At 35.5% G+C, this 13,215-nt stretch overlaps 1 protein-coding gene across 1 annotated transcript; it reads left to right on the top strand.

Annotated features, from left to right (window-relative positions):
- Window positions 1–4,855: 4,855 nt before the first annotated feature.
- LOC140892509 (transcription factor MYBS3-like) lies at window positions 4,856–6,599 on the top strand. Its single transcript, XM_073301432.1, has 3 exons — window positions 4,856–5,370; window positions 5,621–5,817; window positions 5,941–6,599. Exons 1-3 carry the CDS (start codon window positions 5,061–5,063, stop codon window positions 6,256–6,258), a joined length of 825 nt encoding a protein of 274 aa, XP_073157533.1. The 5' UTR covers window positions 4,856–5,060; the 3' UTR covers window positions 6,259–6,599.
- Window positions 6,600–13,215: the final 6,616 nt, after the last annotated feature.

Here is a 13,215-nt window from a genome sequence, read left to right as displayed (position 1 = left end):
AAACATATAATTTTAATTTGGTTTTGATTTCAAACTGTTGTAAAAAAATTAATGACTTAAGAAAGTATTTAAATCTTGTTCGAAGAATGAAAAAAAAAATTCTTAAGATAAAAATGATAATTAAAAAGTGAAAATATAAAAATACATTTTGATGATAAAAGAGAGTAAGATAGAAAGGAGACGAGACGAGACGAGACGAGACGAGACGGAAAGAAAGAGAAGGAGAAAGAGAAATTTTGTATGTAAATCATGAGTTTTAAAAATACATCCAAATCTTTGGGTCGGATCAAAGAAAATTGTAGATAATTTATAGTTTTACTTTATGTTTTAATGTTTTTTTGTTAATGAATTCAATCAATTTGTTATAAGTTTTGAATACTGGTGGACTTTTGTAAGATTTTTAAAAGTAAAGATCGAATATCAATTCAATTTTTAAAACTCTAGGAAAATCTATTTTGAATATTGCTAGAATTTTGTATAGAATACAAAGTCGGGATTGAATACCCGTGAATTTTTAAAATCTACAAAATTAATTAAAATTAATCAAATTTCCTATATTGAATATAACTTTAAAATAATTCGACCTGTTCACGATCAAATATTCTTCTTATATGAAAAGTGTAATTAAATCAAAGAAAACATCAATTAAATTGAAAATAAAGCATTGTCGTGGTACAAGGCTTGCAGTAATTGTTACAAAGATGTTATCAAAACTTCTGGTGGATTTAATTGCAAAAATTATGTCAAGATCAATATAAAAGACGTCAAAAGATACTCACCTATGCTAAACTATATATAGATTCTTAATAAAAAAAAATTAATTATTGTGTATAAATTCTCACAATTGTTTTTCAGGTACCAAATAACAATAATCATCCAAGATCAAAGTGAAATGTCTAAATTAAGTGACATTGTTTGAAGAAACGTTGTAGTGTCATTTATTGGTTGTTTTATTGAGAAATACACCGACATGCACACTTGTAAATTAATTTAAAATATTCATTCCAATATTTTTATATTTCTTAAACGTATTTTATATTGTAGCGACCATGTACACTTGAAAAAAAAAACATACTTTATCACCTAAGAAAATAAGATCACAAGTTTTTCTTTCAAATTAGACAATTATATTTCATATAAAAATGTGACGCTATAAATAATTGAAGATGATTTTGAGAAACCAGAACAATGAAAGACAAATGTTACATATAATTAGAAACAAAATACTCATAAAATGAATAAAATACAAACTGAAGATAAGAGAAGAACAAACGCAAACAAAACAACAAAACCTTATAAAGAGAATCAAAGTCATTCGTCTTCAAAAAAGTTATCGCAATGATTCAAGATGACGAAATGATTAAAGATGACGAGAGGATTGATGATTTTAATAGAAGAATCAAGAAACTCAAACAAAAAAACAACGTAGTCATGATTAAAAACTAAAAATTAAGAGGCAGAAAAAATTTATAATACTTTTTAATATCGAAAATTTAGAATGAACATCATGTTTTTTATTCAAATTTCAATGGAGAATGAAAATTTTGTTTTCTCAAATAAATCTACATAAATATTTAATTTCTTTAAATTCTTATAATTTCATCTTTTCAGATCGTATAACACCTGCAACGCACGTCCTACTTACTAGTATACTTAAAACTTGAAAGTTTCCACATTGGAGAAGACTATCATACTCTGTTCCGGGATCGATTAAGTATGTTGAAAAAAGTTCTACTAGTTAATGTTATGTTTCTAATTCAAGAAACTTGATCACTTTTTGGGCTAAGTTTGTACAACACTGAAAGTGTTATCCCTGTAATCATTCGATAAGCTTCATATATTTTTTATTTCGAATTCAGATGATATCACGATCGTCTTGTATAAAAATACATAGAAACTGACACTCTCAATGTCACATAAAGCAAACCCACTTTTTGTCTAGAGCACCTTATGATATAATCAATCCTTTCCAAAAGTAATCCTAGTTTCTTGAAGAAAATCTGGCAACAAAGGTGATAGGAAGTCAGTAAAGAACATTCATCTCAATCTCTCGGCTTTGTGTTGTTAGTGGAGTAGTGAGTGCCAATTAATCCATATAATAAATATGCATATATACGAAAAATTGTGGTTTTGATAATGTATTTTTATTTGCATCAGTAATTTTTTCACGTGACATTGACATATATCGACATGGTGTTATGTGACAACAACACATTGACGACACATATTTGAGAAAAAATGATTAAACTTACCAAAATTTGAAATATAGATGAGTACAAAATTGAAATTTGTCAATATAGAAGACTAAAATCATAAAAATACAAAAATATATGATCAAATTTTCAAAATAGCTCAGCACCCTACAATAACCACTTGTGGTCATGGTATAATTTTGCACTTGCCTAAACTACTCTTTAGTGCAATGTAAATTGGTTACTTAGATAAATAAAAAAATTCCATTAATTAATGAAATTAATATTTTGATTGTGCAATGTGAAATAATTTGTGACAAAAATAAAATATTTTAGAGCTTTTGCTATTAATATTAAACATCATTTATATTAAAATATTTTTAATATTAAAATATTTTTAAAATATAAATATATTACATTCATGTCATACATAATATTCATATATTATGTATATATACATGCAACAATACGCATCTCTCAGGCCACTTGTATTTATAATATGTGGAAATGAAAGTAGTTTTCAGTTGGATTATACATAAAGTTCGGATAAAACGATAAGTGAAACACAATGACTGCTGCTTATCTTTAATAGTACAATCATTTGAAGAAACACCACTAATTATTAAAACACCCAAAACGGATGTCTTATTTCTCGATTGATCTTTTTTTTGTTGTAGTTTTATATATGTCTATAATTTTTATTACTTAATTTGTCAACATTTTAGTTTAATACTCTAAACAAGACATCAGCTATCAATCATTAATCCATTTTCAAAATTTTAACATCGCGTGAATTGAAAGAACTGTATAATTTAATTTATTTAATGATAGAACTCACAGTACTTATTTTTAAGTAATATATACTGATTTGCTCGTAGTTTTTTTTTCCAGCCTTTTACAATTTACACTACTAACGTTAATTGTTTGACCTATCACCTATATATATATATATATATATATATATATATATATACCATACCATGAGACTTTTCTAGAGTTTCAATTTGTCTTACATGCATTCTTTACATTTGCCAATATATAGCACCTGCCTTGGATACTGACTGCACCCCGAAAATCTCTGTCAACTATCGACATCCTCATTAATTTATAAAATGATATTATATTACATTATATTTTTTTGTTTGAGAAACTATATTATTCTTAATTAGAGGGGGAAAACAAGAAATTAAATGGATTATTTGTGAAAATTATGTCTACATGCTGCACGCATGTAAAATTAATTAAGGCCACTTCATGGGTCCACTTACTACAAATATTTATTAATTTCTTTATGCATCCATGGAGAATGAGCGAAAGATATATATGTGAAATTACATTTGTAGGAACGTAATTTAATATTTTAATCATGATCAATTTGTATTTTTAGTTTTGTAATTTAATAATTTGTATGTATTTTTTTTTGTAATTTTTGGTCCGATTACGATAAATTTTTATTTTTAATGTAACTTTTATATATTTTTCATTTTTGTCATTTTAGTTGTATTTTGTTTTGTCCTTTTTTTTTTTTTTTCGATAAACACTATAACTTCCGATCAAAAAAGAACCCAAAAAAATTTAATCCATTTTATTCGACTACAACTATGAGTCATAAGATACTATTGATTTATTCGACGACTCAATATTCGAGATAAAATTAGTAGAAGTGAATAAAAAGGGTGAATTAGTCTTCAGTCCCTAAACTCAAAGTTAAATTAAGAATCAGTCCCTTGTCAGAAAAAAAGTTATTTGCACTCCCTGGGCCCACTTTATTTTTTTCGGATAAAATTGAGTACAAAACATTGAAAATATGATATAAATACATAATATTTGAGCACTAATTGTTTAAGATCGAGTACAAAAAATAAGATTTTGAGTATAAAATCTAAACATATTTATTAATGTGAACTTGCAACATATGTTTGAGTACTCAAAAATCATATATTTGTACTAGATCTAACACATTGGGTACTCAAATATCACATATGAGTACTATATTTTAAATGTTTTGTACTGATTTTTATCCAAATAAGATAAATATGTTATTAATATCAATATTTTTTAGTACTCGAAAATCATATATTTATATCATATCTAACACATTTGATACTTAAAATCTCATATATTAGTATCGTATTTCTAATATTTTGTACCAATGGTCATCTAAAAAAATAATTGTGTCATTATATCAATATTTGCTTACATATTTGAGTACTCAAAAATCATAAATTAGTACCAATATTTAAAACAGTCGATACTCAATTACCATGTATTTGTACCATATTTTTCATGTTATATACCGAATTTCATCCAAAATAAAACATGTGAGCACAGGGAGTTTAAACAAAGTTTTTTCTAACAGGGACTGATCACCAAATTAGATTTAGGTTTGGAGACTGAATGTTAAATTGCCGAAAAAAAAATCCATTATAATCGACTACGTACATCTAACCAAGATTGATGATCTACATGATCGAATACAATAACATGCCAACTTAAAGATGAAAATTTTCCTAGCAAGAAAATAAAACATTTTTTTTTCTTTTTACCTATAAAAGATCAGTGGGATGAGATTTGGTTATAGTTGCCATAAATCGTATGATCCAAGTTGGCTAAAAATATCCCATATAAAACAATGTCTATCCAATCATGTAAACTTATTGTGCATACATTTTCATAAACCCCACCCACCATATACATCATATCACATACAATATCCTAGCCTTCATCATATATTGTTCCGAACGCCACTTCTGAAGTATCCTCCCTCCCTCCCTCCCTCTCCATCTCAAAAATAAACACCTAGGCTGCATTTTTACGAGCGTTGTCGGTGTTTCGGGCGCGAAAATCCCCGGGTTTTTACGGGTGAAAATGGGCAGAAAATGCTCACATTGTGGGAACATTGGCCACAATTCAAGAACTTGCAACACCTCTTCCAAAGAGACTATTGTTGGAGTGAGGCTTTTTGGTGTCCAAATCGACATCTCCTCCTCCTCCTCCTCTTCGGCTCCCATCAAGAAAAGCCTTAGTTTGGATTGCTTATCCTCCATATCACCCTTATCTCCATCTCCTTCAACTTCCTTATCTTCGTCGATGTTTTCGATCGACGAAAACTCCGATAAGACGCCCACTGGCTACCAATCTGATGGCCCTTTAGACCGAGCTCCCGAAAGAAAGAAAGGTAGGCCTGCTACGGGCTGGGGTTCCTGACCAAAATCGATTTTTTTTCATACTACCAATATTTTTAATACGTTATATCGAAAAACCACCCCAGTAAATACGTACGTACCATGCCATCGGCATGAAAAACTTGTGGTTTTACCAAAATTTATACACGTAGTGATGGTTGGGATCACATTACATGGAAATTTTCAGCTCTTTTTGCACGTTCATTGATGTAAATTTGGTTGTTGAATTTGGGTTGTGATCAGGAGTCCCATGGACAGAAGAGGAGCATCGCATGTTCCTCCTGGGGCTGGAAAAGCTGGGGAAAGGAGATTGGAGGGGGATTTCAAGAAACTTCGTGACTTCAAGGACTCCAACTCAAGTTGCTAGCCATGCTCAGAAGTATTTCCTCCGACAGGGCAGCCTCAACAAGAAGAAACGACGCTCAAGCCTCTTCGACATGGTAATTAAAACGAGCTAGCTCGAAACACCCCGAAAAACGTCGTCTTCTTTTTCGTGTAGCTGCTAGTCATGATATATTATATAGCTAGTTCTAATGTTGCATTTTAGTACAACATGGATGTAGGTTGGAGACATGAATTTAGTGCATCAGACGACTGAGAATGATCATACGGGCCAAGAATTAATTCATGAGGATATCAATAATATTCCATTTGATCATCAGATGGCCCAGCAAAATGTCATTTGGGCTTATGAATCTCTCAACTTCAAGTCCGACGAGCATTCGGGCACGTCGAAAGGTTCGTACTCTCCGGATGCATCCGATCATCTTGAGTTAGATCTATCGCTTTCAAGCTCCGGTCCAACTACTTCCATGGGGCAGAGGCAGAACGAATCGCCGCCTTCTTCGCTTTTGATGCAGGGATCTATCCGGGTTCTTTGATTTCTTATTTCAATGTTCTTGTTCAAATGGAACATATCTATATATATATATATATATATGCTTTTTAGTACAATGAAAATTAATTAATGAACTTTGAGCCTTAACCATTAATTCAAGCAGTTTTTGGAATACAACAATTGAAAAAGGGTTGCCATTTTTTCTTCTTCTTTTTTTTAGTACCCATTATTAGTACTTTATTAGTGTCACATATGAGGAACTTGTTGGCATTGGCCAAAATCTCGGATTCGAGTATTGTTAATGAAGAGATTGATCCCGATACACTGGTTTCGAATTACTCTGTTTTCAATGTGACTCCGCCAATCGTGTTGTAACCAAGTTAAGTACTTCCTCTACAAGCAGTTTGATACTCAAAGCTCGTTTCGAATTTGATAATTAGTTCGAGTGGAGCTTGAATTTGATAGACGTCTTGTGCTTCTATCCTCGAGTTCGAGAATTTAATTTTGTGACTTCCATTTTTTTAGAAATATATATATGTTTTATTAGAATTTGGTTCGAGTTTGAGTACTATATATTTGTCGTTTGATAAGTTACTCGAGCTCGAACTCAAGTCATTTGAGCCATGCCCATTCACATGGTATCGTCAAATGATACGAGTCTTAGATCAGAATCTACACAATACGCTAGAACATAATTAATAGCATTCAGAGTTGCTCGAATAATGTAATATTTCTCCTCTTAATTACTAAGACCGGAGAATGTTCTTGTGAATTATAGTCAATACCAGATTTACAATCAGCAATATTCAAATCCAGAGGTCAAACTTTCAACTTCACCCTTTAATTATAAGAATAATTCAACTTTTTTAAGAAATAAAACAACATGATGGTATGTATTGGGTTATACTGTTATAGTCTCTACATCTAATTCTATAAAAAACATAAAATAAAATCGTCACCATGGTCCATGGTCACATAAACACACCTAAAAGTTAGGAGATTTTCTAATGATAGGTTAAATATACATATATATACATACATTATCCACATTATATATATGATTGCTAATGTAGGCCATGCGCAACAAGATAAGGATCACACAAAATTGTTAATTGATGTGCAAACTTGCATGCCACCAGGTGTGAGGGGCTGGGGACTTTTTTGTCTTTTCCTCGAATACAAAACACCAAGTTCAATCATGCCCCCAAGCAATTGACAAATTAAAGGACATATGCCATAATTTTTCGAGGCGACGACGAATAACATATGGACCACGGTATAGTCTAGATCCAATGCATCGTATGCATAGATTTTATTACATCGTCGACGAATTTAATGTCGTGTGTATGTCTATTATCTTGGCAGTATAGGTTATAATGTCAGAGGCGTACAGTGTTTTACATATAAACTCGTTGTTGTTTGTATTATACGGATTGACTATATGCGACACCGCTTAACCAACATATTGATCGAGTGCAAGATCTAATTATGTAAGAAGTCGAAAATTATATAAATAAGGTTGAGCATGTGGGTTACTGACTAGCTCGTACGACATGTTAAATTAATACGCATGTGCGTGTAATAAATCTCATTAAGTATTTGTAGTAACGTTTTATTATTTGCTTCTTTTTTTCTTTTTCTTTTTCTTTTTTTTTTTCTGAAATAGTGGCAGATATATATAAATATTTCCTCCCGACAAGCCTCACACATATATATACAATAATAAAATGTCACAAAATTTAGATTCCATTTGTGAACAAAACATTTATTGGTTATCAATCAAAGTCCCACATTGCTAGATTAAGAAAATGACCATGAATTAATAAATGGAATGTGTTATCCGAGAAAATATTTCAACCCAAGTCCGTTTTTAATGGGTCTACCCGATATGTCCCAACATGTCAAGGTCCAGCCCAGTTTGGGCTATGTTGGACTTTGATCAAGGCTGGTCATTATGGGCCGACCTGAGCTGTTTCTAATGGGCCGCATGTATCCTTTTCTAGTTCACATAGGACTCTGATATATATGAGATAAGCTTGGATCTTTTCAAATATTTACAAGATAAAGATAAACTTAAGAAGGATCCAATGGATGAAGAGTCCTAGTACATGACATGTTATAATTCGACTAGGTAACTTAATCTATTTTATCCCTATAAATACAGGTACTGTTATGGTTGTGTTCATTCATTACTCACTATTCATCATTCATCACACATTCACTCTCAATTTTACATTTACGCACTCATATCTCTCAGTTTTCACATTAATCATACCCTCTGCCTTCAAGACACTGACTTAGGCATCGGAGGGGTCACGCCGAAAACATCTTCAGCGCCCCTTGACCTAGCTGTTGCTTGTGCAGATTTCATTGATACCCGATCCGACCTGCTCTAGAAAGGAATTGGAGGATCCATTCTACCAGACCGAACCCGATGTAAAATTTCGACATCATCAATTGGCGCCGTCTGTGGGAATTTTAAAGCAAAGGGTTAAGATGATGCAGTACAAGAGAAGAAACAAATTTCGGATTCTCGCATGGCTTGCACATCACAAACTTGCAAAAATCATTGAAATTAATTGAACCTTCGGATCGGGTTCAAATTTTGTATGCATATTCATTAATATGTTTTATAGGATCTGAATGCTGAAGATCGTTATTGGTATCTTGTAGAATCAGATCTGGACCGCCGAACAGACGCTGCTCGCTCGCACAGCTTCTATGTGTTTTTCGCATGGCTTGTGCATCAGAAACTTGCAAAAATCATAAGAATTAATTATACCATCGGATCGGGTTCAAATTTTGCAGACATATTTATTAATATGTTTTATAGGATCTTAACGGTGTAGATCGCGACTGAAGTCAACGAACAGCATCTGCTCACTCGCACAGTTTCTGTATATTTTCGCATGGCTTGCGTATCAAAACTTTGCGAAAATCATTGAAATTAATTGAACCATCGGATCGGGTTCAAATTTTGCAGAAATATTTTTAAATATGTTTCCTAGGATCGGAACAGTGGAGATCGTGAATGGAGTCTTTTACAATGGGATTTTGACATCCAAACAGCAGCTGCTCACTCGCACAGTTTCTGTATATTTTCGCATGGCTTGTGCATCAGAACCTTGCGAAAATCATTGGAATTAATTGAACCATCGGATCGAGTTCAAATTTGGTATGAGTATTTATAATTATGTTATCTAGTATCTGGAGGGTGAAGATCATGATCGGAATTTTGGAACTTGGGGAAAGGTGGCTCAGACCTCCGAGCTACAACACAATCTGCTTGCATAGTTTCTGAGCAGTGTTCTTGAAAAAGTCATTATGAAAAATCTAACCGTTGAAATTATTTGAAATTTTTATCATGAGTTCAGAACATCTTGACGCACAATTTGGAAGGTTGAGATCGATTTTTGCTTGATACATCAAGTCGGTTCTTTGATCAAAGTATAGAAGATATTATCTTGCTATACATCCAAAGTCATGTCATCGACAACGCATGAACGAGATAAGTATTTCAATCATCTTTATGTTTGAATTAAATTATTAAATTTTTATTTATTATCACTATTAATAATATTCTGAGGCATCTTCTACTATCAAAATTACATGTTTGTTTTCTTGTGATCAAATTTGTTGGACTTCTCTTCCCTTGTATTTTTGTTTGGGTTATTTTACGTCATTGGACATGCAATCTTGCAGTAAGCCCAATTATATCACATCGGGCATGCACTCTTGCAGTAAGACCCAATTATATCACATCGGACATGCAATCTTGCAGTAAGGCCCAATTTTATTATATCGGGCATGCGATCTCGCTGTAAGACCATCTTTTACGTCATCGGGCATGCAATCTTGCAGTAAGGCCCAATTATATCATATCGGGCATGCAATCTCGCAGTAAGGCCCAATTATATCATATCGGGCATGCAATCTCGCTGTAAGGCCCAATTATATCACATCAGACATGCAATCTCGCAGTAAGACCCAATTATATCATATCGGGCATGCAATCTAGCAATAAGGCCCAATTTATGGTTCAACACTTTATAAAGTTCGGGCAGACCCGACATCAAAAGCCCACACCAGTGGCATCAAAAATCCACATCAGTGGTCTCAAAAGCCCACATCAGTGGCATCAAAAATTCACATCAGTGGTCTCAAAAGCCCAGATCAGTGGCATCAAAAGCCCACGTCAGTGGTATAAAAAGCACAGGCAGGTCTGGTACTCAAAGTCCACGTCAGTGACCCACATCAGTGGTATACAAAGCCCAGACAGATCTGACGCTCAAAGCCCACGTCAGTGGTGTGACGCCCGGGGCTGAGGAGGCAGGGAGTGATCGCCGGTGCCAGGTTGCACGGACAATGAGCGGCTCCTGGTAGGCTTCTAGGTGGAGGGAGACATGAATGAACCGATCCCGTGCCGGAATGAGAGGGATTCTGAGACTGTATAGATATGGGACTACATGGTTAAGGAGGGCTTAAAAGATTTCATATGCATTATTCATATCAAGAAGGTGCATCTTCTTTTCGGAAGCTCATCACATAAGAACTCCAAAGTTAAGCGTGCTTGACTTGGGGCAATTATAGGATGGGTGACCCCCTGGGAAGTTTTCCACGGTGCGTGTGAGTGAGGACATAAGCACGCTGAAAAGACCCGTCTTGATACAGTGGGGCGTTACAAGTGGCCCACATCAGTGGTATACAAAGCCCATGAAGGTCTGGCACTCAAAGCCCACATCAGTGGTATACAAAGCCTAGGCAGGTCTGACACTCAAAGCCCACGTCAGTGGCCCACATCAGTGGTATACAAATCCCAGGCAGGTCTGGCACTCAAAGCCCACTTCAGTGGTATACAAAGCCCAGACAGGTCTGGCACTCAAAGCCCATGTTAGTGACCCACATTAGTGGTATACAAAGCCCAGACAGGTCTGACACTCAAAGTCCACGTCAGTGGTATACAAAGCCCAGGAAGGTCTCACACTCAAAGTCCACTTCAGTGGCCCACATCAGTGATATACAAAGCCCAGACAGGTCTGACACTCAAAGTCCACTTCAGTGGCCTACATCAGTGCATCAAAAAGTCCACATCAGTGGCATCATAAATCCACGTCAGTGGAATGCTCCAAAGCCCGACCAAGCTCGGCATCATGTAATCCCACGCAACTCGTGGTTATCTTAATAGCCCAATTCGCTCGGCAACATCAATTGTTATCTACAGCTCTTTATTTGAGCTCGGTTTCATCAGGTTGTCGTCTATTGCTCTTTATTCGAGCTCGGTTCTAATCAGACCTTCATCTAGACCGTTCGTTGAAAACACATCACGCGGATTCAAATCTGGGCCGTCCAAAGGAGGCACATGTAGTTCGGGGTCCGGTCTACATTCTTGGTCTAAACTCATTCTTCTTTTAGACCAGTTAGGGAGGTACTATTGTTACCCCGAGAAAATATTTCAACCCAAGCCCGTTTATAATGGGTCTACCCGATATGGCCCAACATGTCAAGGTCCAGCCCAGTTTGGGCTATGTTGGATTTTGATCAAGGCTGGTCATTATGGGCCGACCTGGCTGTTTCTAATGGGCCGCAGGTATCATTTTCTAGTTCAAGTAGGACTCTGATATATATGAGATAAGCTTGGATCTTTTCAAATATTCACAAGATAGAGATAAACTTAAGAAGGATCCAATGGATGAAGAGTCCTAGCACATGACATGTTATAATTCGACTAGGTAACTTACTCTATTTTATCCCTATAAATATTTGTATTGTTATGGTTGTGTTCATTCATTACTCACTATTCATCTTTCATCACACATTCACTCTCACTTTTACATTCACACACTCATATCTCTCAGTTTTCGCATTAATCATACCCTCTTCCTTCAAGACACTGACTTAGGCATCGGAGAGGTCACGCCGAAAACACCTTCGGCGCCCCTTGACCTAGCTGTTGCTTGTGCAGATTTCATTGATACCCGACCCGACCTACTCTAGAAAGGAATTGGAGGATCCATTCTACCAGACCGAACCTGAGATAAAATTTCGACATCATCAGAATGATATCTCCATTGGTATGAGGTCTTTTGGATGGTTCCAAAAGCAAAATCATGAGGGTTAGACCCAAAGTGGACAATATCATATCATTGTGGAGATATCCGAGTTCCGTTGTTCCAGCAAGTGGTATAAGAGGATATCGGGTTTCGTTGTTCCAACAAGTGGTATCAGAGTCATGGTCTGATCGAGCCAATGTGGATAGAATTAAACGAAGGAGGTGAGGCTCTCGTTAAGATCTGTGTTAAGCTCTCGAGGGATGCTTCCGGAAATTCATGTAAGGCATGTGCCTCAACACAGTGACGTGGAGTAGCCTCGATTGGAGGATTCAGGCTCCCGGTAAGATCCGTGTTAAGCTCTCGAGGGGGGATGCTCCTAGGAATTCATGTAAGTCGTGTTAAGCTCTCGAGGGGGGGGGGGTGCTCCTGGGAATTCATGTAAGGCGTGTGTCTCAATGCAGTAAAGTGGAATAGCCTCGATTGAAGGACGGATTGAGGGGAGGCTTGGACCAGGTGAATAATTGTGTGACTTCGTTTGAGGGAAAAAGATCCGTGTTAAGCTCTCGAGGGGATGATTTCGGGAATTCATGTAAGGCGTGTGCCTTAACGCAGTGAAGTGGAGTAGCCTCGATTGGAGGACTTAGGATCCCGGTAAGATCCGTGTTAAACTCTCGAGGGGGGATGCTCCTAGGAATTCATGTAAGCTGTGTTAAGCTCTCGAGGGGGGTGCTCCTGGGAATTCATGTAAGGCGTGCGCCTCAATGCAATAAAGTGGAATAGCCTCGATTGAAGGACGGATTGAGGGGAGGCTCGGACCATGTGAATAATTGTGTGACTTCGTTTGAGGGAAAAATTGTTGAGATATCAACCAAAGTCCCACATTGGTAGATCAAAGAAAGATCATGTGTTAATATATGGAATGGTAGATCAGGAAAGATCACGGGTTAATA

The sequence above is a fragment of the Henckelia pumila genome, chromosome 3, assembly GCF_033568475.1.
Source record: "Henckelia pumila isolate YLH828 chromosome 3, ASM3356847v2, whole genome shotgun sequence".
NCBI classification, from domain to species: Eukaryota; Viridiplantae; Streptophyta; class Magnoliopsida; order Lamiales; family Gesneriaceae; genus Henckelia; species Henckelia pumila.
This window is presented reverse-complemented; position numbering and strand designations above follow the sequence as displayed.

Excerpts from the sequence above, each read along its gene's own strand:
- LOC140892509 (XM_073301432.1), top strand. The coding sequence starts at position 5,061 with ATGGGCAGAAAATGCTCACATTGTGGGAACATTGGCCACAATTCAAGA. Across the intron at positions 5,371-5,620 it reads AGCTCCCGAAAGAAAGAAAG|GAGTCCCATGGACAGAAGAG; the intron begins GTAGGCCTGCTA and ends GGTTGTGATCAG. Across the intron at positions 5,818-5,940 it reads GCTCAAGCCTCTTCGACATG|GTTGGAGACATGAATTTAGT; the intron begins GTAATTAAAACG and ends ACATGGATGTAG.